The sequence below is a fragment of the Zeus faber genome, assembly GCF_960531495.2.
Source record: "Zeus faber genome assembly, chromosome: 22".
In the NCBI taxonomy this organism is placed as follows: domain Eukaryota; kingdom Metazoa; phylum Chordata; class Actinopteri; order Zeiformes; family Zeidae; genus Zeus; species Zeus faber.
The window spans coordinates 16,431,248-16,454,445 of NC_137209.1; the positions used below are offsets into that span (position 1 = coordinate 16,431,248).

At 42.6% G+C, this 23,198-nt stretch overlaps 8 protein-coding genes across 8 annotated transcripts; 6 read left to right on the forward strand and 2 right to left on the reverse strand.

The window, feature by feature from the left end:
- Window positions 1-312: 312 nt before the first annotated feature.
- On the reverse strand, window positions 313-699 carry LOC307247020 (histone H2A-like; the record flags this gene model as incomplete). Its single annotated transcript, XM_080023074.1, has 1 exon — window positions 313-699. The coding sequence occupies one exon, from the start codon at window positions 697-699 to the stop codon at window positions 313-315; it is 387 nt and encodes a 128-aa protein (XP_079879200.1).
- Window positions 700-3,558: 2,859 nt separating this feature from the next.
- On the reverse strand, window positions 3,559-3,870 carry LOC307247026 (histone H4; the record flags this gene model as incomplete). Its single annotated transcript, XM_080023080.1, has 1 exon — window positions 3,559-3,870. The coding sequence occupies one exon, from the start codon at window positions 3,868-3,870 to the stop codon at window positions 3,559-3,561; it is 312 nt and encodes a 103-aa protein (XP_079879206.1).
- Window positions 3,871-9,734: 5,864 nt separating this feature from the next.
- On the forward strand, window positions 9,735-10,346 carry LOC307247011 (histone H1-like; the record flags this gene model as incomplete). The annotated part of the gene is made up of 1 exon (XM_080023065.1): window positions 9,735-10,346. One exon carries the CDS (start codon window positions 9,735-9,737, stop codon window positions 10,344-10,346), a length of 612 nt encoding a protein of 203 aa, XP_079879191.1.
- A 718-nt stretch (window positions 10,347-11,064) lies between these two features.
- On the forward strand, window positions 11,065-11,475 carry LOC307247017 (histone H3.2; the record flags this gene model as incomplete). The annotated part of the gene is made up of 1 exon (XM_080023071.1): window positions 11,065-11,475. The coding sequence occupies one exon, from the start codon at window positions 11,065-11,067 to the stop codon at window positions 11,473-11,475; it is 411 nt and encodes a 136-aa protein (XP_079879197.1).
- A 958-nt stretch (window positions 11,476-12,433) lies between these two features.
- On the forward strand, window positions 12,434-12,820 carry LOC307247018 (histone H2A-like; the record flags this gene model as incomplete). The annotated part of the gene is made up of 1 exon (XM_080023072.1): window positions 12,434-12,820. The coding sequence occupies one exon, from the start codon at window positions 12,434-12,436 to the stop codon at window positions 12,818-12,820; it is 387 nt and encodes a 128-aa protein (XP_079879198.1).
- Window positions 12,821-19,071: 6,251 nt separating this feature from the next.
- On the forward strand, window positions 19,072-19,383 carry LOC307247023 (histone H4; the record flags this gene model as incomplete). Its single annotated transcript, XM_080023077.1, has 1 exon — window positions 19,072-19,383. The coding sequence occupies one exon, from the start codon at window positions 19,072-19,074 to the stop codon at window positions 19,381-19,383; it is 312 nt and encodes a 103-aa protein (XP_079879203.1).
- Window positions 19,384-20,628: 1,245 nt separating this feature from the next.
- On the forward strand, window positions 20,629-21,240 carry LOC307247014 (histone H1-like; the record flags this gene model as incomplete). The annotated part of the gene is made up of 1 exon (XM_080023068.1): window positions 20,629-21,240. One exon carries the CDS (start codon window positions 20,629-20,631, stop codon window positions 21,238-21,240), a length of 612 nt encoding a protein of 203 aa, XP_079879194.1.
- Window positions 21,241-21,931: 691 nt separating this feature from the next.
- Window positions 21,932-22,342, forward strand: LOC307247015 (histone H3.2; the record flags this gene model as incomplete). Its single annotated transcript, XM_080023069.1, has 1 exon — window positions 21,932-22,342. The coding sequence occupies one exon, from the start codon at window positions 21,932-21,934 to the stop codon at window positions 22,340-22,342; it is 411 nt and encodes a 136-aa protein (XP_079879195.1).
- Between the last annotated feature and the right edge of the window lie 856 nt (window positions 22,343-23,198).

A 23,198-nucleotide genomic window follows, 5' to 3' on the forward strand; every position in this document is an offset into this window, starting at 1 on the left:
GTAAGGGACAGTGAAACAAAGACATTCAGTTATTTTCACACTGATTAACCGTGTTTGAAGTATTGTAAACGTCAAAATTACGATATTATTCAACATATTGGTTGTGATTGGTGTCACAGAATTAGCGGTTGAGCTTCCAAGCGACCTAGGTTATGGGATGTTGTGTTGTGACAAACAATTGTATTGATTTGAAGGTTAATCCGGAAGGATATAGTATACGACGAATCCAGGTTCGCAAGATTTGCTCTGTATAGAGATGTGTGCGGCTCTTAAAAGAGCCTTTGGGTTGTTGTTGTAGGTGATCCAGCAGATTTACTTCCCTTTGGCGGCCTTCTCGGTCTTCTTGGGGAGCAGCACAGCCTGGATGTTGGGCAGGACGCCGCCCTGGGCGATGGTGACGCCGCCCAGCAGCTTGTTGAGCTCCTCGTCGTTGCGGACGGCCAGCTGCAGGTGACGGGGGATGATGCGGGTCTTCTTGTTGTCACGGGCGGCGTTTCCAGCCAACTCCAGGATCTCAGCGGTCAGATACTCCAGCACGGCCGCCAGGTAGACGGGGGCGCCGGCGCCGACGCGCTGGGCGTAGTTGCCTTTGCGCAGCAGCCGGTGGACGCGGCCGACGGGGAACTGGAGTCCGGCGCGGGAGGAGCGAGTCTTGGCCTTCGCCCTGGCTTTGCCGCCTTGCTTGCCTCTTCCAGACATGGTTCAATAGGCTTCCAACAACTCGAAAATGACGGAGCAGCCTTGGAGCGCTGTGATAAAGCCTTGATGGAACGATCTGATTGGTCAGCACTGACCCAAGTTGGGTCGTCCAATCAGAATCCAGAATACTCGAGCAACGCAAGTTTAAAGCAGTTTACCTTTATATTGTCTTTTTTTGCAGTAAGTCATGTCACAACAGCAGAAGCTTGATAATGAAGGAAACAATAAAGAAAACAAATAAATTGAAACCGATTCTCGAGGGAGGTTGGCGTTTTGTCCAGCTCTTGGAAATCATGTAAAACTGAGGGAATAGAAACAGTCCTGAAAGTCCCTAAAAAAAACAAAACATCAATGACATAAATCAGACCGCTTTAAGTTAAAAAACAAACAGTTCACACATAACTTAAATCCCAATTTCTTTCCCGTTTACACCTATTTCCCACTATCACACAGGTCATGCATGATGCTCTGACGGCGGTGGAGAGCTCCTTCAATGGCAGGTCTTTCCTTCCTGCGGCTGCAAGACTGTAATACCAACAGCGCAGCCAGCAGACCACACACACACACACACACACACACACACACACACACACACACACACACACACACACACACACACACACAGATATATGGAATGAAGGTTTAATACTTATAAGGATGCTGCATTAGTACAACAGTGCTAACCAGGGCTGATACATCAATATAATAATTTACCAGGGGTATTAGTAGATAGTTATGACCCGTACAACCACACACTGCTACTGATGGATTCTGGGAGCTGTTGGAAGCAAAAATATGAACAAATAAATAACTGTTAGGCTATTAAAGCAAATAAATAATTTGTTGTTTTCTGTCATGGCTGTGTATGGGGCTTCCCGGCTTTGCCGTTCCGTATTGATTATAATAACAAATATAGCTGCAGGCAGCAATACGCCCTTCATTAAAGTTGTGTGTTTTGTGACTGCATATTGTGATAGTTATTAAAAAAAAAAAAAAAAAAGTACAATCCCTGATACGCTCAGTACTCTGATTCCTATTTATGGTGTTTTGGTGTTCTTCTCTTATAATCCAAGTACTTAAACCGACATTTACCACAGCCGTGGGCCCACACACACACACACACCCGAAAAAATAAAACAGTAGTGGTGGAGGTGAAATCCTCGTCAGGAATCGCTCGAACAAGTCCATTCAAAAGTCCGCTCATCCAGCGAATCACCGGCGTTAGTTTCGCCGACACTCGCACGACACATTCACCCTAATACACTGCGATTGAGCGAGAAATTTACGTTGTCTTAAGCTGAACTCTTCTCCGGTTTCTTCAATCATTGACCGCGCTACGTCTCAATCCCCTCCCCTCTCTCCCCTTCTCTCCCTCGCTCCCCGCCCGTAATCTCCGGCAAAATACCACAGGTGGACCGACACCTACAGTAACCTATTTATGATTAACTTGTCTTGCTCTTTCATTTAACCATGTTTCTATCTTTATTAAACGGAATTCATTTTGGTTTAATTGCCTTTTAACTTTAAGGAACTAACTTGTTTTAATCCCTTTGATTTACACCGGGCTACATATAGAATTTACACAAAACGCATCCAGTTTTCACTAAATGAAGTCCCACGACAACCGAAAGCAACGGAGGAGACGCGCGTCCAAAACAAAAAATAAAAGCACTTGTGCGTCCCCACTGTCCACTGCTGCTCCGTTTGCCCAGAACCGGAGCAGGGGATCCACGTGACTTTTATTTACTCTCCCTGTCTTGCCTTCTCCCTCCTAAACATGATCTGGAGTGCGGAGATTTGGTTGGAAGCCAATTTGCCTTTTACTCAAGACATTGCACACCACCGGGAAGGCCAGCGTTTGGGCATTGCATTATGCTGCAGAAAACCTTCCCCAGATCACTGCTCACACAGATGCCTCGGTAGTTATTAGGTCTCCAGTTTGTCTCCACTCATGTGTGTGGGGGAAATAAGCCCCCGACTCCAGATCTCAGGGAAGCAGCTGGAAGGAGGAGGTTGAACAGTTGAAGCAGGGAGGGCTGTTCTTAAGGATCTCCGTCCTGATACTGTCGGGACAGCATGGTTTCCCTGATTTTAGCTTTTAAATGTTGTCTTCCGATTATTTTATTGTTATTTGGTAATTTTACAGCCAAGTAATCTGAGCTGTCAGCTTCTCAAACAAAAGGTCCTTTTAAGGACCCACATTGTCAAACTAAGGCTTTTCTGTTAATTAATATTCACGTAATGAAAATGTATGTTTTGTGGTATGTATCTGATTTTTGTATTATAGACAGTGTATTTGGTCACACAGAAAATAAATCCAATTTAACATTTGTTATAATAGCACCTGCATATTTATTTACACACGTTATTGTCAGCTTAACTTATTGCATAGTTTATGTATAATTGCAAAAACGAAATGGTGTATCTTGATATATTACAACTTAAAACATTTTAAGTTTAAAGAGCAAAGGGAGGATGACATCGCTGCAGTAAATGACTGAGAAATAGGACAAGTTTGTGGAAAGCAGCAGCTGAGGACTGTCATATGTGGCTTGCAAACATCAGTTTAACGACTTGTCAACGTCATGTATTCACTGTGACGTCACAAACGTGTTTTACTACAATGCCCCCCCCAAAAAAAAAAAATCTATCAAACGGTAGATCATTTTAAAACTAACATTCCTACAAATGTATTTCACATCATGTAGACACCAAAATTAATTCTGATAAGGCGTTGCATATTGTGTTAATGTCGTGTTTGTCGGTGTCGTTCCACACAAGACCGGTAAAGGGAAGCTCTTTACAGAGGACGTGGGGGGCCCTGAAAAGGGCCTTTGTTTGGTGGAGTTGTTGCAGAGTTTAACCGCCGAAGCCGTACAGGGTGCGTCCCTGCCTCTTCAGGGCATAGACCACATCCATGGCGGTGACGGTCTTTCTCTTGGCGTGCTCGGTGTAGGTGACGGCGTCACGGATGACGTTCTCCAGGAACACCTTGAGAACACCGCGGGTCTCCTCGTAGATCAGACCGGAGATACGCTTGACGCCGCCGCGGCGAGCCAGGCGGCGGATAGCGGGCTTGGTGATTCCCTGGATGTTATCGCGGAGAACTTTGCGGTGACGCTTGGCGCCTCCTTTGCCGAGTCCCTTGCCTCCTTTACCGCGACCGCTCATGTTTGCAGAGAGAGTAGAACAAGCTGTAGTGACTCCCTGTCCGTCAGTCCGTGTTGTTAAAGCTTCACAGCGGACGTAGAGGAGGCCACACTGGCGAGACTGTTCCCGTCCAATTGTCATCAGTACTTTATCTGAACATGAAATACAATAATATCTGAAAAATGAACAATAAATGTTAATGATAATATTACAGACAAAATGCAGCTCTACCTATTTTCAATCAGTAACTACTCTTTTTCCTTAGGTATTTAGCCACTTCATTTTTAAATATCTCACAATAAAATTTGAATTTTCACTGTTTTCTTTGTTCCAATTGAATTTGATTCATTTTAAATTTCATTAGTAACATTTCTATGTTGCAGAACTGACTTACAAGTTTCCAGTGTGATGTTTTTTGACAAATCAGATAAGGGCAGATGGAAAAACAAAGTATATGATTCTGATCCATCTACAATTCTACTTAAACATAACTTAATTATATGAATCATACAAATGTATAATACAACGTATTATAAAGCATTGTTCCACAGATCATTTCACAAAAGACATAATTGCACCCTACGTGCTGTGTGTGTGTGTGTGTGTGTGTGTGTGTGCGTGTGTGTGTGTGTGTGTGTGTCCCAAACAGGTTACCATTAAGATGTATTATCAACATGTTTAAACATTTTTGACCTTTGTCTTAGTGAGTTGAGTTTGTTGACAAACGTTGATGTTTTTTCTCCAATTGTTTGACGCCTCTGAGGCCAGTCCACGATGATTTACAGCCATCTAGTGGCGGAGACGTGTAACTACATGGAATTAACAAAAAGAAAATCATTTATTTAGAAAAGTAATGATTCTTGAAATGAAACTGCAAAATGCTAGGAGGGTGAGGGGGATGAATGAATAAAATAATGTTGTTTTTTTTTGTGGGGGTATTTAAGTTTTTATTTGAGTGAAGTTCCGATTTGTGACGATTTGCAGAAGGCCCAGTTCCACTTGACAGCTCACGACTGCTTCTAGCAGTAAAACAAACTGTTTATTGTGGTCTTTGCTAAACGTTTTCGAATCAAAGTTTAATATTAATAAAAATATATATATTATAATTCGATATGGTACCTACGCCACAGACCTCATTTGATCAGATTTAGTCTTTGGGATCATCAGAGGAATCAAGTGAAGAGGGTGTACTGCTAAGTTCTTTAGTGGGCTTCAGTGCAATTTTTCTTGTGTTAAAGATATTTCGTTTTGCGCCAACATACCAGCATTGAGTATGATATGAGCTGTCAATCAACAAGGTAAGAAAGTGACACAACACCCCAGAGAACAGCCTGCATGTCATCTGGTACAAAGCTAGTGATGATGTTAGAGAGTGACAGACTCTTCACTCTTCAAACAGCTCCATCCTCCCTCCACCCTTCATTGCATCATCCTTCCACTGCTGGAGCTGTGTACAACCTGCAGGTGGATGTAGGTAAGGGTCGGCATTAACACGCCCGTGACCTTCTGCCACACGCTCACCAGGATGAAGACACCGGTCACAGCCATGCTTACCATTACATTGTGTACTGTGTTTCAACAATGGTCTGGTGACAGAATCACAAGCACTTCCAATCGCCAAGACCCTACAGCTACGAATCACAGCACCATCTACAGGCCCTTATCCTTCATACTTTCCATTTGATCTATGAACAGCTTCAGGAATGTTTTCATACCCGGTTTAGACTTGTCAAACCAAAGGGAGGACAAAGGGACATGTTCTTTCCTCAATCGAGGAGGTAATTTATTGATAGTGACTTGTATTGGCCACAAGAACACTGTGAGGACTCAAACACAGAAAATCCATCACAATTCCAAAGTAAGGAAAGATCCCATTTTCCAATGGTGCCATTTTGAATACAGCCCCTCATGATGTCCCCATCAAAAATATCTTGAATGTCTCGTCCCACACCCAGGAATCTTTGTTTATGATTGTTTGCAAATGTTTCCTGTGGTTCTCAAGTACATCTTTCAGTTGAGCAGCTCGTAATAAATGAATCAAAAAGGACCTATTCCTAAGATTTAAGGTGTTGTTGAAAGGCTGTTCGCATTCTGGACACATATCAACCAAAGCAGTCCTTACAAATGTACTCATGGCAAGATTTACAGTAGAAGTGGATCTCAAAACCATTAACTAACTTCTTATCGTCTCAATATTTGTATGGTTCCTTTTTCAAATGAGAAGAAGTAAAAATGTTTTTTCTTCATCAGTATTTTATTGTAAAATATTTTGTTTGATGTGATTCCTCTTGGAACTTGTGGAGCCTGAGTCCAGATAGCGGCCATTTGGTCTCCTCTACTGACTAAAAAAGTCCTTTATTTGGAAATGGGAGTGGTCTTGAATACATTAAGGCTTTAGTTGTAAACAATATAAATGTGAATTTGTCTCATTGCAGATGAATATAATCAATCACATGTTCCTCACAGACTAAAACAACAGGCAACCAGAATGATTCATAACTACAGCTGAGTTTGATGTGATTCCCCAATAGCTTGATGACTGTGAAGCCAATTTTTCAGTCATTTGCTACCATCTCGTGGCTTAGAGATGTAACTGCACCCGACGGTGCCACGCACCAAGCTTTACCACGACAAATTCCTCGTTTTGGGAAAATATATTTGTTGAGTCTGATTCTGATTGTATAGTACATTTGTGTAGTGCAGTTTATACAAAAGGACAATTTAAAATGCAAGAAAGCAGTGTCACAAAGTGTCGCTTCTCCTGGATCGGTCTTTCTCCAAGTACAGTTAATAAGGTGAAATAAAGGGTCAATATGGATCATAATGTTAGAGAAAATCGGACATGTGTTTTGGTCCTCAACCATTGAACGATTTCTTATCAAGCAACATTTTACAATCAATTCAGTGAAACACTGGATGAAGGTGCAGAGACCGGAGGACTGGTGTAATGTATTCAGTTTCCTTTCCAATATAGTGTAGAATGTACATTCAAGTTAGACGAGTCCAATTAACAAAAATGTCTGATCAGCTGAGTCGCAGCTATTCACATAGACGGCACCAGATTTAAAGTTATATTGTTTAATTAATAAATATTTTTAATTCATAAAAAATCTGACACTTTGTTCACTTTAATAATGTTTTTCAATGATGGTTTCACTCTCACTCATACAATTTGTTCAGTTTTGGAAACTAGATCATTAGAAAATGGAAATGGTCAATCACAGCAAGTCTGCAAGCTGATGCACATCTGGATGGGTTCATCAAGTGCTTTTATTTTCGGCTGAGTTCAGAGATAACTTTAAGATATCGGAATTATTTCTACAGCGTATAAAATATGTTTTATTCCCAGGTGCGACTGCTTGTTGTATGCAGAATGAAACGGTGAAATTGATTCTAATGAACGGAAAACAGCTGCACCTGGAATTGAAAAGGATGCAGACGGTGCAACAAGCACTGGAAGTTATTTTTGAAGAGTGAGGATGATGGAGAATCTGGACGTTGGTTTCCAGAAGAAGAGGATTGTTCCGTAGAAGGCCTGGATCCCTTTGAGGACAAGTAAATACTTTCTAACCAATTCAACCTCTCCATCCCCAGGAACCACAACAGCCTGCGGAGGTGGACTTGGACGGAGCAGGCCCGCCACCTCCTGTACTTCATGATGTGTGTAAATACAGGCTCTGTCAGGTGGCACTGTGTGTCCCTATTGACAGAACCTGCTTTGCACAGTGTCATGACAAGAAGGTCTGAACCATGACAACACTTTACAGGGTGGCAGAGCTTTTCTGGAGGAAATCACACCCATGGATAATGGATGAAATAATGCATGAATTTGTGTGGTAACGAATGGGGAAGATATGTTTACAAGACCTGTGGGTGCATGGACATCTCACATCTATAATATTTTATTTGGTTGATATGGCATGTATTGTTTGAAAGTGAACAGATTGTTTGCATGTTATTATGCAAGACTCCAGTGTTTAATACTCTGTTCATTAAGGATAAAATAGTGACATTCCAGATCATGGATGCATTACTTATGTAAGAAGAACGATGACCTATTCTATTTTCATTATTTGTTTGATACTGTTCAGATCTGTAATATTTTATTTGAATAGTCCTAGTCCTGTGTTTAAATGTGCACAACACCAGATGCTCTGTGAGCCAACGTCACCATAAAGATGATAGCTTTTTAAACTTCAGAGAAATAACGTCTAAACAAATGTGTTCGGTCAATTCCATTTTCCAATATCCCAAGATTCAAGAGGGTTTTTGGTCATTTCCGCCATATACACTGTACACAGTGGGATGAGATAACGTTTCTTAAAGAACCTCGGTGTCACACAGGACACAGTTGGACCACATGCTACATATAGTCTAACGGGGTAAGTGTCTGTCGAAAAGTGTTGAGGAGTGGGATGGCCTGGGGGAAGAAGCTGTCGCATCGTCTGGATGTGATTGACCGTTTGCGTCAGTACCTTGTGGCAGATGGGAGGGGGGTGAAAAAGTTTATGTGAGGGGTGGGTGGTGTGTTCTGCAATGCTGGTTGCTTTGCGGATGCAGCGTGTGGTGTAGATGTCTGAGATGGAGGGGAGAGGGACTCCGATGATCTTCTCAGCTGTCCTCACTATTCGCTGCAGGTTGTTATGGTCCAGGTGGGTGCAGTGACCGAACATTTCACTGCATTACATTTCACTGCATATATGTATATGTATGTGACAAATAAAAACATATTGAATCTTGAATCTTCTTGATGCAGCCGCTCAAGATGCCCTCTACAGCTCCTCTGTGGGATGTGGTGAGGATGGGGGGCGGGAGGTGGGCTCTCCTCAGCTTCCTCAGCAAGGAAAGACGCTGCTGGGCTGTTCTAGCCTTAAAGCAGTAGTTATGTATTTATTTTAATAGTCAATCCCCTGTACATTTCTGTTGAAATAAATCCGACTCTGCCGACAATGTGTAAATATGTTGAATACATTGAATATTGAGTTTGAGCTTTGTCACTCTTAGAATCCAGAGATAAATATAAGATATCGGAATTCATTCTCAGCATATAAAATAATAATAATAATAATATAATAATAATAATTATTATTATTATTATTATAATGATTTATTTTTATTATTATTATTACCACGACACTTGACTTGGTTCAACGTCTCAACATCTCAGCAAACGATCAGTGTCCTAAATGGTGTGATGAATATTACCTGATAAAATAACATGAGACAACAAACACCTCAATGTTCCTCATCCTCTTCATCACTCATTTGTTTTGAATTAAAGTTGTTTCGTCATCACAATTTGATTTGGAAATCCAATGTAATAGACGATGGAAACGAAGGTTGATCTCCCATCACCGCCGCTGCGTGTGTGTTTAAAGGCGAGGAGAAAGTGTATGTTTAATCGATCACACATCGGACTGGAGGACTCATTTCACCTCCTGTCCCTTGTCCAACATTTTTACTAAATGGACGACATTTGTTTTTGTTCTAGTTTTCAGTTTAAATTGTTTAAAAAGTAAAAATACAAACAAGTGGACATGTGAAGTCAACATTTCCATGGCGCAAAACGCAGCTTTTCAGTGTCCGTTACAACAAGGCTTCGGTCTCCGGCACTAAATGTACATTTTTATTGAACGGTAACAAGTTGTCTTTGTGTCCGTTACACGTTATAGCCCCAGAACTCACTGGATCCGTGTATTTTATCCCCAAAAGTCAGCGGAGAAAACACAAAGTGAGGAGACGTTTCTGCCGCAGCGCGAACAACTACACTGCTTGAGTCCCTGCGGTTCTCATGGTGTGTTTAAGTCCAGCCCCCGCCTCGTTCCAGCCTCAATCTGCTCAGACTCCACAGTGAACTTTGTCAATCCGCCTGAAGAGAAGGAACAATGGCAGAAGTCGCTCCAGCCGCTCCGGTCAAAGCCCCCAAGAAGAAGGCTCCTGCTCCCAAGAAGACAGGACCCAGCGTGGGAGACATGGTCGTCAAAGCGGTGTCCGCCTCCAACGAGCGTAGCGGCGTCTCTCTGGCCGCCGTCAAGAAGGCTCTGGCTGCCGACGGCTACGACGTGGAGAAGAACAACTCCCGTGTCAAGATCGCCGTCAAGGGCCTGGTGCTTAAAGGAACCCTGGTCCAGGTCAAGGGGAGCGGAGCCTCCGGATCCTTCAAGATCAACAAGGCGGACACCAAGAAGCCCGCTAAGAAAGCCGTCGCTCCCAAAGCCAAGAAGCCCGCTGCAGCCAGGAAGCCCGCTGCGGCCAAGAAGCCCATCAAGAGTCCAGCTAAGAAGGCTACAGCCGCCAAGAAGTCGCCCAAGAAAGCCAACAAACCACCCGCCAAGAGCCCCAAGAAGGCGGCTAAAAGCTCCAAGAAGTCGCTCAAAAGCCCCAAGAAACCCGCTGTCAAGAAACCCGCCGCCAAGAAACCCGCTGCTAAGAAAGCTCCAGCGAAGAAGGCCGCGAAGCCCAAAGCAGCCAAGAAGGCAGCTCCCAAGAAGAAGTAAATTCACTTCATCCTGCTCCACACACACAAAGGCTCTTTTCAGAGCCACCCACACCCTCATAGAGAGCTCTTCTACAGCAACTTGATGAAATGGCTGTTTTACGAACAGTAATCACAATATATCCACGTTCAACGGAAAATAACACTCAGTTTTAACACACCACTTATGTGGAGCCTGTACAGAGAACCATCGAAATAATTACAATATATAAGAATACTTTACAACTAGTATTCATAATAAACAGACATTACAATGCTAATAATGATTATGCGAGGTATGTTTATGAAAACATAATATGGTATTTATTATAATGCAATATATATTTTTTAAATAAATTAAAACTTTACACATCATTCATAGACTAATCTCCATTAATTAAATTATTAATTTCACAGTTATTTAAGTTAATGTGGTATTATAACATTTCACTTCATATATATATTTTTTTTATAATTCGATCATATTCATATTGCTTTCTTAACTCCATGACACATATTTTACATATATAACATCAGTGTTTCTAGAAAATAGCTCAATAAACCAAATAAAAAAACTTCAACCATTCAATGTGTTTTGGCGCAACTTTCATGAATCACGGTCACGTTACAACCCATGGACCAATCAGCACACAGCACGAGCGCCGCAGGGACTATAAATATCTCAGCTTCACGACTGCGCCTCATTCTTGTCTCCAAACCATTTGAGAGAAACTTCAACCATGGCCAGGACCAAGCAGACCGCCCGTAAATCCACCGGAGGAAAGGCTCCCAGGAAGCAGCTTGCCACCAAAGCTGCCCGTAAGAGCGCCCCGGCCACCGGCGGCGTCAAGAAGCCTCACCGTTACAGGCCCGGTACCGTGGCTCTCAGAGAGATCCGTCGTTACCAGAAATCCACCGAGCTGCTCATCCGCAAGCTGCCCTTCCAGCGCCTGGTCAGAGAGATCGCTCAGGACTTCAAGACCGACCTGCGCTTCCAGAGCTCCGCCGTCATGGCTCTTCAGGAGGCCAGCGAGGCTTACCTGGTCGGTCTGTTCGAGGACACCAACCTGTGCGCCATCCACGCCAAGAGAGTCACCATCATGCCCAAGGACATCCAGCTGGCCCGCCGCATCCGCGGAGAGCGCGCTTAAACCCACCCACTACACTCCGACGCAAACGGCTCTTTTAAGAGCCACCACATCGTCTTTCAAGAGATTAATTCATTATAACTGACATACGCTGGTCGCTCCGTCCGGCTCCTCGTAGCTATATGGGGGTCGGTCACGTATTGCGGGGCCCTTCGCCTTACGTGCGTGCACAAAGGCTCTCCCGTTAATCACGCGAACGATCGAGTCTCACAAATCTACATGTAGGATAGAACTAATTTGGAGAGTATAATGAACTGATCTGTGTTGGTATTGATCCAAACGCAGGATTTTACAACAATAATGTCATAGTTTGCACAATCCCACGTTGTGCTCGTCACAACATTACATTGTCAATGGCGTTTAATCCTTTTATTTGGTAAATACATACAAGTAAATGTATTACATTAAAAAAAGGGACTGTAAACAAACGCTTCTGCTGCAATTTAGGTAACAGTGCACGATTAACTGAAACAGTTGAACATACAATCATAAATCGTGAAAATTATTTAATATTCAATAACTACTGAACAATGATCTGTTGCTGAGCTGCTCTCAAGGCATGTCATACATTTGTTATTAAATTTTTTTTATGCTTGATCATCTTTTGTCCCATTGTGCTAAAGATAGATTGTCAATTTCATAAATTATGTATTTTGTGAAAGAAACATAATTTAATAAAAGTAATTTAATAAGCCCACATATTAGAATATTTTTTTTCTGTAGATTTAGGTCGACGTGTAAAAGCTGCGTTTTGGCGGATTTTTGTTCCAATAATCATTTATCCAATCAGCGACGGACGCGTGTCAGCGGCCTCAGTTTGGGCCAATCACATAACAGGAGATTTAACGGCGCGCGAGCCGCGAGCTCTCCGTTCAGGTCGGACCAATAGCAGCTTCCCTTGCAGGATATAACAGGTCGCGTCGCGCCCTGCGCTCATTCTACCGAAGCAGCGTCTTGAACCATGTCTGGAAGAGGCAAACAGGGCGGCAAAGCCAGGGCGAAGGCCAAGACTCGCTCCTCCCGCGCCGGACTCCAGTTCCCCGTCGGCCGCGTCCACCGGCTGCTGCGCAAAGGCAACTACGCCCAGCGCGTCGGCGCCGGCGCCCCCGTCTACCTGGCGGCCGTGCTGGAGTATCTGACCGCTGAGATCCTGGAGTTGGCTGGAAACGCCGCCCGTGACAACAAGAAGACCCGCATCATCCCCCGTCACCTGCAGCTGGCCGTCCGCAACGACGAGGAGCTCAACAAGCTGCTGGGCGGCGTCACCATCGCCCAGGGCGGCGTCCTGCCCAACATCCAGGCTGTGCTGCTCCCCAAGAAGACCGAGAAGGCCGCCAAGGGGAAGTAAATCGACCGGACCACTTCCAGAAACAAACCAAAGGCTCTTTTAAGAGCCGCACACATCTCTATACAGAGCGAACCCTCCTTTTGCGTATTAGATACACACTGGTAAGTTACTCGGCCACTACTGCCACCCAGTGGATAATAAAACAGACTCTAAAGAACTTCATTCATGTGACTGTGGAACCATGTAGTCAGTGTTATTTCCGTTATAATATACAATACACATTGTATGTGTATTTGGCACACAGGCGTGCCAAAAGTAATAGAGCAAAATGTAAAGTGACAGTTTAACCCTATACATGTCATAGAATATGAAACAATAGCAGCTATAATATACATACAATAGAATTTTGTTTCAGTATAATATGATCAATTATATAACATGATACACTAAGTATTTAAATGTAGAATGCTAAATACAAATACCAGTATAATGGCAATGCAGACAGGTTCACAGATGTACACACAATTCCAGGGTATCTAACAATACCTATGTATGAGTTGGGCTGCACATTGTAAGCCAAGCTAAGTAAAGGTAGTAGAAAAAGGGAGAACACATACTCCAGGCGGAGTAGTTTAGCAGGGGCGTGTTTTTGACATTTTATAAACCGCTTTTTCTGGACAAACAATGCAAACAACGCAGAATTCCAGGATCGACAGCGCTATGTAATGATGTCACGCACCTGCGGCAGCAGTAACAGTGTAGGTGGTGGGGCTGTTAGTTAATTAGCGTAGCACCAATGTTTACCAAAAGTTAAATCTGTATTTTTATTTATTTGTTTGATGGGTGTTTTGTTTCTCCTGCGGGCAGAGATGCTGCAGAGAGTGGAGGCGCTGAGGGCAATGCTCCAGCGGCCAGAGAGGGCAGATGTGGAGCACATCTGTGGCTTGATGGAAGAAACGCTTTCAGAATACGAGAAGGAAGTTTGTCTCTTAAAAAGAGAAAACATTGAGCAACGCAAGTTACTGAGCGCTGCTTGGAGTCCTCAGGTTGTGCTGCACACAGCAGGTCTGTACCTTCGAAACCTTTACGTCCACCTGTTTAACAGTTTATTTTTTTATTGAGTCTTACTTGGATTAGTTGAGGCGATTGAAGGTCTTTTCAGTTCTTGCTATGGATTATTATTGTTTTTTGGGTGTGTTTTTGTTTACATTCGGTGGCTGGTGCAATAATCACGCTCAAAATCACAACAAAAATAGCGATCCATGCATCAACAAATTACACGGTTCTGACAAAATAAATAACGATAAACTCTATTATCTATATTAATAATGAACAAAAAACTAAGCAGTACGAAGTGAAGCGGTAGAAAAACTTTGTCTGTGGCATCCTCCCTGCTACCCAGGAAGGTGCTCAGGGTTTGAATCTTACATATTATATATATGTTATATTTTATAGCCAGAAGGCATGAAAGCAGTCATCTCTGGTATCAAGTGAACAGTGGGAGCAAATGTCTTCATCCACAAAACCCATTTTGAACATTTTGTGTTCCGTGATATGGCCTTGCAAAATCGTATATTGGATGAGTTGCATTTTGGAGATGCGGGTCATAGAAAAGGTGTTGTTGCAAATAAGCTTCCACAGGTTGATATTGGTGGGAACAGCAAGGTCTCTTTCCCATTTCATTGTAGGTTGAGATAATGTGTCGTCTATTTTTAGTAAAAGTTTGTATATTCTGGAAAAGGGATTTTTCAAGTGACCGATATGAGTGAGATGTTCAATCATTTCAGGTGGTTGTAGGATGTTGTTCGTCAATTTGATTTTAACTTTTAGAGACTGCTGTAATTGAACGAATTGAAGGAAGCCGTGGCCACCGATATTATTCCTTTGGGTTAAAGTTGGGAAGGATATAAGTGAATTGTTTTCAAAAATGTGTTCCAGATGAGTAATCCCTTGTCATTTCCAAGACCTGGAGATTATCGGTCTGTTTTTAACCACAAAATCTGGGATGTGCCAGATTGGCTTGAATTTATTTGGAGATAGAGAGTGACCACTGAGTTTGAAGAATTTCCACCAGGCTGACATAGTTGTTGTGATAAGTGGGTTTTTAAAGCAATTATGTTTCCTTATTGATTAAGTAAGGACTGGAAGATCGGATAATGATAACTCCTGACATTCAGATTGTTCAATGTCTCGCCATCCATGGCCCAGTTGTTGCTCTGGTTTTAACCATTTCATTATAAATTGAAGATGGTTTGCTAGATAGTAGTATCTGAAGTTTGGGGCTGTTAGGCCTCTACAGTCTTTGTTTTTCTGTAGTGTTGCTAGTTTAATTTTCGGTTTCTTGTATTTCCAATAAAATTTGTTGACTATTGAGTCGAGAGTATTAAACCAATGCGGGCACTGGGTGGTGGCACTGGGGTCATTGAAAAAATAGTTATTTTTGGAAGTATATTCATTTTCACTGCTGCTATCCTACCAATTAGTGAGATGGGTAGGTTGTTCCATCGAATCAGGTCTTCTTCAATGGATTTGAGCAATAGAATGAAGTTAAGGGTAAACAAATCTGATAGATTGGGGGAGATATCAATACCAATGTATCTAATATTGCCCGTTGTTAAGTGAAGTTTCTGGGTTGCAGCATTACAGTCCCCCCCAATGAGTTGTAAGACTGTGGTTTTTGTCCAATTTATTAAACAGTCTGAGATCGCTGAGAATTTAGATATAAGATTGAACACCTGCACTAGTGATGATATTGGGTTCCGTATGTACAGTAGGATATCGTCTGCATACAAACTGATTTTGTGAACAGACCTGTTTGTATGCCTACAAAATTACTGTTTTGACAAATAGCCGCCGCGAGGGGTTCAATAAAGGTGGCGAATAGTAAATAAAATAGTTGTCTTGTGCCGCGGTGTAGAGTGAAACGATGTGAGCTGTAACCATTGGTAATGACAAAAGCAGATGGAGAGTTGTAGAGGATTCTGATCCATTGAATGAGGGACTCTCCAAAGCCAAATTTGTTGAGGATTGAAAAGCGATTTGTCCAATTCACTCTATCGAATGCTTTTTCGGCATCAGAGGGGGCAATGATAGTATTTAAGTTGTTCCTTTTAGATATGAGCATCAGACTGAATAAACGGCGCATATTGCTGGATGAGTGTCTGCCTTTGACAACGCCTGTTTGGTCTGGGTGAATTATAAATGGGATGACTTTTTCTAATTCTGTTGGTTAGTGTTTTACTTATAATCTTAAGGTCGCGATTAATAAGGCTTATGGGTCTGTAACTGGAGGTGAGGGTTGGGTCCTTTTCCCTTTCCTTTTCCCTTCCAATTAAACAATATAACTTTCAACCTGGTACGACAGAGTTGAACAGCTGTGACTCATAGCTGCTCAGACATTTTGGTGAATCGGACTCGTCTAGCTTAAATGTACATTCAACACTATATTAAGGAAACTGAATACATTACACCAGTCCTCCATACATTACGCCAGGTTCCTGCACCTTCCTCCAGTGTGTCACTGAATTGCTTTTAAAATGCTGCTTGATTAGAAATCTTTCAGTGGCCTGGACCTGGTCTGCTAACTGTAAGTGGAGAAAAGACCAATCCAGGAGGAGCAACACTTGGTGACACTGCTTTCTTGAAAAAAAAATTTTATTAATTAAACAATATAACTTTAAATCTGGTGCCGCCGAGTTGAACAGCTGCGACTCAGCTGGTCAGACATTTTTGTTAATTGGACTCGTCTAACTTGAATGTACATTCTACACTGTATTGGAAAGGAAACTGAATACATTACACCAGTCCTCCGGACTCTGCACCTTCATCCAGTGTTTCACTGAATTGATTGTAAAATGTTGCTTGATTAGAAATCATTCAATGGTTGAGGACCAAAACACATGTCCGATTTTCTCTAACATTATGATCCATATTGACCCTTTATTTCACCTTATTAACTGTACTTGGAGAAAAGACCGATCCAGGAGAAGCGACACTTGGTGACACTGCTTTCTTGAATTTTGAATCGTACTTTTGTATAAACTGTACTACACAAATGTACTATACAATCAGAATCAGACTCAACAAATATATTTTCCCAAAATGAGGAATTTGTCGTGGTAAAATTGGAGCGTGGCACCGTCGGGTGCAGTTACATCTCTCAGCCACTAAATGGAAGCAAAAGATTGAGAATTGGCTTCATCGTCATCAAGCTATAGGGGAATCACATAAAACTCAACTGCAGTTGCGAATCTTTCTGGTTATCTGTTGCTTTAGTCTGTGAGGAATAGGTCATTGCTTATATTCATCTGCAGATAAATCAACTAACATTTTTAGAGACTAAATTAATTTAAGACCATTCCAATTTCCAAGAAAAGGAAATATTTAGGTCAGTAGAGGAGACCAAATGACCGCTCCACAAGCTACAAGAGGAATCACAATAATATTCTTGTTTACCTTTCATGTTATGAATTGTTACGAAAAACCAGCTGTATGGCGATTTGTTTTTATTCTTTAAAATTGTATTTTGATATGTCATGGGTGGGTTGTTCATATATGTCAGAAGCTCTACAGGCGCTTAAAAAAAAAGCTCACCCAGGAATCAAACTCTCAAATGGACAAACCAGAAACTTTCATCAAGTGCTTAACTCTTCAAGCCACTGAGTCTTAACAAGACGTCGTCTCCTCCGATCAAAGGAAACTCTGCGCTGACTCCGATGGAAAACTGGGACTGGAACATGTGACGGCAGCGTCTGAACCTGTCACACTACAGCGCCTTCCTGGTTCCAGCTGCTCTGACATCATCTTCACTGGTTTCTCTTGACATGAGGCTATGGTTAAAGATGATGTCACCATCTGCAGGCGGACGCTCTGCTCCTCTACATCACACCACTGGAGGACCACTCTAGAACAACAAGAATGTGTGCTGGATATGAGAAATCTGGTTTCAAAACCATAATTAAGAGCTCATCACATAGAGCTAAACCCTGTGCCGCCCTTAGGAAACTTTGGTGAAATCAGGTTGAGTTTCTCCACAAAACACAAGCTTCACGGAGACACAGGAGCTGCAGGAAATATTTTGCCCCAAGATGTTCCAGGGGGTCCCCAGCAAAGCGTATACTAGTTGAAAAGATTCCTTTGGATCCCAAAGACTAAATCTGATCAAATGGGGTCTGTGGCGTATGTACTGTATCTAATTATATCGTTTTAATAATATTATAAACTTCGATTCACAAACATTTACTAACAACAATAAACAGTTTGTTTTACTCCTAGAAGCAGTAGTGGACCGTGCCAAGTGGATCTGGACCTTCTGCAGAACGTCACAAAGCAGAACTTCACTCAGATGACTTAACTCAAAACTTAATTTCAAATTAAATACCCCACAAACAAATGCATTATTTTATTCATTCATCCCCCTCACCCTCCTACCATTATGCAGTTCCATTTCAAGAATCATGACTTTTCTAAAATAAATGATTGTCTTTCTGTAAGTTTCATGTAGTTACACGTCTCCGCCGCTAGATGGCTGTAAATCATCGTGGACTGGCCTCAGAGGCTTCAAACTATTGGGGAAAAAACATCAACGTTTGTCATCAAACGTTGTCACACAAAGTTCCAGTATGTTTGAACATGTTTATAATACATCATAATGGTAAACTGTTTAAAATGTAGAGAGGGACACACACACACACACACACACACACACACACACACACACACACACAGCATGTAGGGTGTAATAATGGATTAAGTGAAATGAACTAATGTGGAATAATGCTATAAATGTTATATCATGAAGTTGTAACATACCTTTGTATGGTTCCTATCATTGATTAATGTTTTAGTAAAACTGTAAATGGATCAGGATCTTATACTTTGTTTTTCCATCTGCCCTTATCTGATTTGTCAAAAAACATCACACTGGAAACGAATAAGTCAGTTGTGCAACATAGAAATGTTACGAATGAAATTTAAAATGAATCAACTTCAATTGGAACAAAGAAAACAGTGAAAATTCAAATTTTATTGTGAGATATTTAAAAATGAAGTGGCTAAATACCTTCAAATAGAACAGCAACTTTTTCAGATTTTTCCGATATTATTTAATTCAACTCCAAAATAAAGTACTGAAGACGGTTGGAACAGAACAGTCTCGTCCCGTTGATCATTTCTCAGCGGAAAGACGAAACCATGTTTGTAGACCTGCAGCGTAGGGCCAGTGTGGCCTCCTCTACGTCCGCTGTGAAGCTTTAACACCACGGACTGACGGACAGGGAGTCACTACAGCTTGTTCTACTCTCTCTGCAAACATGAGCGGTCGCGGTAAAGGAGGCAAGGGACTCGGCAAAGGAGGCGCCAAGCGTCACCGCAAAGTTCTCCGCGATAACATCCAGGGAATCACCAAGCCCGCTATCCGCCGCCTGGCTCGCCGCGGCGGCGTCAAGCGTATCTCCGGTCTGATCTACGAGGAGACCCGCGGTGTTCTCAAGGTGTTCCTGGAGAACGTCATCCGTGACGCCGTCACCTACACCGAGCACGCTAAGAGAAAGACCGTCACCGCCATGGATGTGGTCTATGCCCTGAAGAGGCAGGGACGCACCCTGTACGGCTTCGGCGGTTAAACTCTGCAACAGCTCCACTGAACAAAGGCCCTTTTCAGGGCCCCCCAAGTCCCCTGTAAAGAGCTTTCTTCTTCGGCCCTAGTTTGGAATGAGTCGCACTGATCACAAATGTAATACCATTTACATACTAAACTGGCAGGGGAAAAACTACAAACCATTAATGGCAGTATTGCACCACAATATGTATACTGGTAATTAAGGTCATTCTAACTGCGATGTTATTATATAATATATTATCTACAAATAAATGTTGCCAGAAGGCTCACCTCAGACTATTCCCTTCCTGTGAATTAAGAAAATTGTTCGGTTTTCAGTTTCTCCGGGTGCTCTTTCGGTGCCATTAAACGTATACTTAATAAATTACAATGTGTACATATATTGAATACACTGAGTTGTTTTGCTTCGTCACTTCAATCTCAGATCTCCACCGATATTCTTATCCAGCGATTGGTGTAAAAAGATAAAATAAATATTTGTAAGATCAATAATCATGACTTGACGTGGTTCAATGTCCCAACAGCTCAGCAAACGATCAGTGTCCCAAATGTGATGTGGAAGTGTAATGAATATTACCTGATAAAGTAACATTAGACAATGTTGCTCGATGTTCCTCATCCTCATCAGTCATTTGTTTTAAAATAAAGTTGTTTCGTCATCACAATTCGATTTGAAAATCGAATGTAATAAATTGAGGAAATGAAGGTTGATCTATCACCGCCGCTGCATGTGTGTTTAAAGGCGAGGAGAAAGTGTGTGTTTAATAGATCACACATCGGACTGGAGGACTCATTTCGCCTCATGCCCCTTGTCCAACATCTCTACTAAATGAGCGACATTTGTTTTTGTTCTTGTTTTCTGTTTAAATTGTTTAAAAAGTAAAAATACAAACAAGTGGACACGTGAAGTCAACCTTTCCGTGCTGCAAAACGCAGCTTTTCAGTGTCCTTTACAACAAGGCTTCGGTCTCCGGCACTAAATGTACATTTTTATTGAACGGTAACAAGTTGTCTTTGTGTCCGTTACACGTTATAGCCCCAGAACTCACTGGATCCGTGTATTTTATCCCCAAAAGTCAGCGGAGAAAACACAAAGTGAGGAGACGTTTCTGCCGCAGCGCGAACAACTACACTGCTTGAGTCCCTGCGGTTCTCATGGTGTGTTTAAGTCCAGCCCCCGCCTCGTTCCAGCCTCAATCTGCTCAGACTCCACAGTGAACTTTGTCAATCCGCCTGAAGAGAAGGAACAATGGCAGAAGTCGCTCCAGCCGCTCCGGTCAAAGCCCCCAAGAAGAAGGCTCCTGCTCCCAAGAAGACAGGACCTAGCGTGAGAGACATGATCGTCAAAGCGGTGTCCGCCTCCAACGAGCGCAGCGGCGTCTCTCTGGCCGCCGTCAAGAAGGCTCTGGCTGCCGACGGCTACGACGTGGAGAAGAACAAGTCCCGTGTAAGGATCGCCCTCAAGGGCCTGGTGCTTAATGGAACCCTGGTCCAGGTCAAGGGGAGCGGAGCCTCCGGATCCTTCAAGATCAACAAGGCGGACACCAAGAAGCCCGCTAAGAAAGCCGTCGCTCCCAAAGCCAAGAAGCCCGCTGCAGCCAGGAAGCCCGCTGCGGCCAAGAAGCCCATCAAGAGTCCAGCTAAGAAGGCTACAGCCGCCAAGAAGTCACCCAAGAAAGCCAACAAACCACCCGCCAAGAGCCCCAAGAAGGCGGCTAAAAGCTCCAAGAAGTCGCTCAAAAGCCCCAAGAAACCCGCTGTCAAGAAACCCGCCGCCAAGAAACCCGCTGCTAAGAAAGCTCCGGCGAAGAAGGCCGCGAAGCCCAAAGCAGCCAAGAAGGCAGCTCCCAAGAAGAAGTAAATTCACTTCATCCTGCTCCACACACACAAAGGCTCTTTTCAGAGCCACCCACACCCTCGTAGAGAGCTCGTCTACAACAACTTGTTAAATGGCTGTTTTACGAACAATAATCACAATATATCCACGTTCAATGGAAAATAACACTCAATGTTGGCACAGCACTTACAATATATAATAATACTTTACAATTTGTATTCATAATAGAAAGTAATTACAATGCTAATTAATAATACTAGTTATAAATATATTCTAATACGGTATATATTTTATGATACAATACACACACACACACACACACACTTTTTAAATAAATATTTGAAAAAAGCGTTCTACATTTTTTGTATAAAAACAAAGTAAATGTTAAATAATTATTCATTCGTAGTTATTTGATGTGTTGATGTTGATGTGATAGGATAAGATTTCACTTCATATATATAGTTTTCCCGAATTACATTACATTGTTTGTTTTTTTTTCACTCCATGACATTTTAAATACATATCATCAGTGTTTATAGGAAATAACTGAGATTAAAAACGTCATGTTTTTGGCGGAACTTTCGTCATTCACGGTCACGTGGTTACCGCCACGGACCAATCAGCACACAGCACTAGCGCCGCAAGGACTATAAATATCTCAGCGCCGTCAACGCGACGCATTCTTGTTCTCAAACCCTCGAGAGAAACTTCAACCATGGCCAGGACCAAGCAGACCGCCCGTAAATCCACCGGAGGAAAGGCTCCCAGGAAGCAGCTTGCCACCAAAGCTGCCCGTAAGAGCGCCCCGGCCACCGGCGGCGTCAAGAAGCCTCACCGTTACAGGCCCGGTACCGTGGCTCTCAGAGAGATCCGTCGTTACCAGAAATCCACCGAGCTGCTCATCCGCAAGCTGCCCTTCCAGCGCCTGGTCCGAGAGATCGCTCAGGACTTCAAGACCGACCTGCGCTTCCAGAGCTCCGCCGTCATGGCTCTTCAGGAGGCCAGCGAGGCTTACCTGGTCGGTCTGTTCGAGGACACCAACCTGTGCGCCATCCACGCCAAGAGAGTCACCATCATGCCCAAGGACATCCAGCTGGCCCGCCGCATCCGCGGAGAGCGCGCCTAAACCCACCCACTACACCTCAAACAAACGGCTCTTTTAAGAGCCACCACATCGTAATCCAAGAGCCTAATTCATTGCAGCATGACAAGCTGGTCGTTCCGATACCGGCTCCTCGTAACGATATGGGGATAGGCTGAGGTCAGGTTTTGCGTGGCCCTTCGCGTTACGTGAAGAGCAAAGGCTCTCCCGTCAATAACGCGAACGATCTAGTCCCACGAGTCCTAGTACGATAAAGCGGTTGGTAGAGGGATTAAGGAACTGATCCTCTCGACTCAAAATCGCCTGCAAGCCTACTATTATGCTCCATTTGGGCAGCAATATCCAATTTACTGAAAGATAGCTTCTCTTAACATTAATAATCGAACATGAAAGTAAATTAATATTAAATTAATATCTTGTTCAGCTTGCTATGGATGCACATCTCATATTTGCCATTGTTTATATTTATGGTTGGAAAAACTTTTTGTCCTTTTCTCTACATTTATGCCCCATTATGTTAAAGATAACATGAAAATCTTTTCATAAATTATGTATTTTGTGTTAGATATAAGACAATGTTGAGGAAAGATAACAATTTAGTAAAAGTAATTTAATATCAAATACAAACAACCGTTTAATGAACAGTCGTATGAGGAAAACCACATATTTGAATCTGAAAATAATTTATCCCATCATCGGCGGCAGCAAACATCAACGTTTGTCATCAAACAACTCGTTGAGACAATTTTCCAATATGTTTGAACATGTTTATAATACATCTTAATGGTAAACTGTTTAAAATGTAGTGAAGGGCACACAGCATGTAGGGTCTGATTAGGGATTGAGTGAAATGAAATAAATGTGGCATAATGCTTTATAC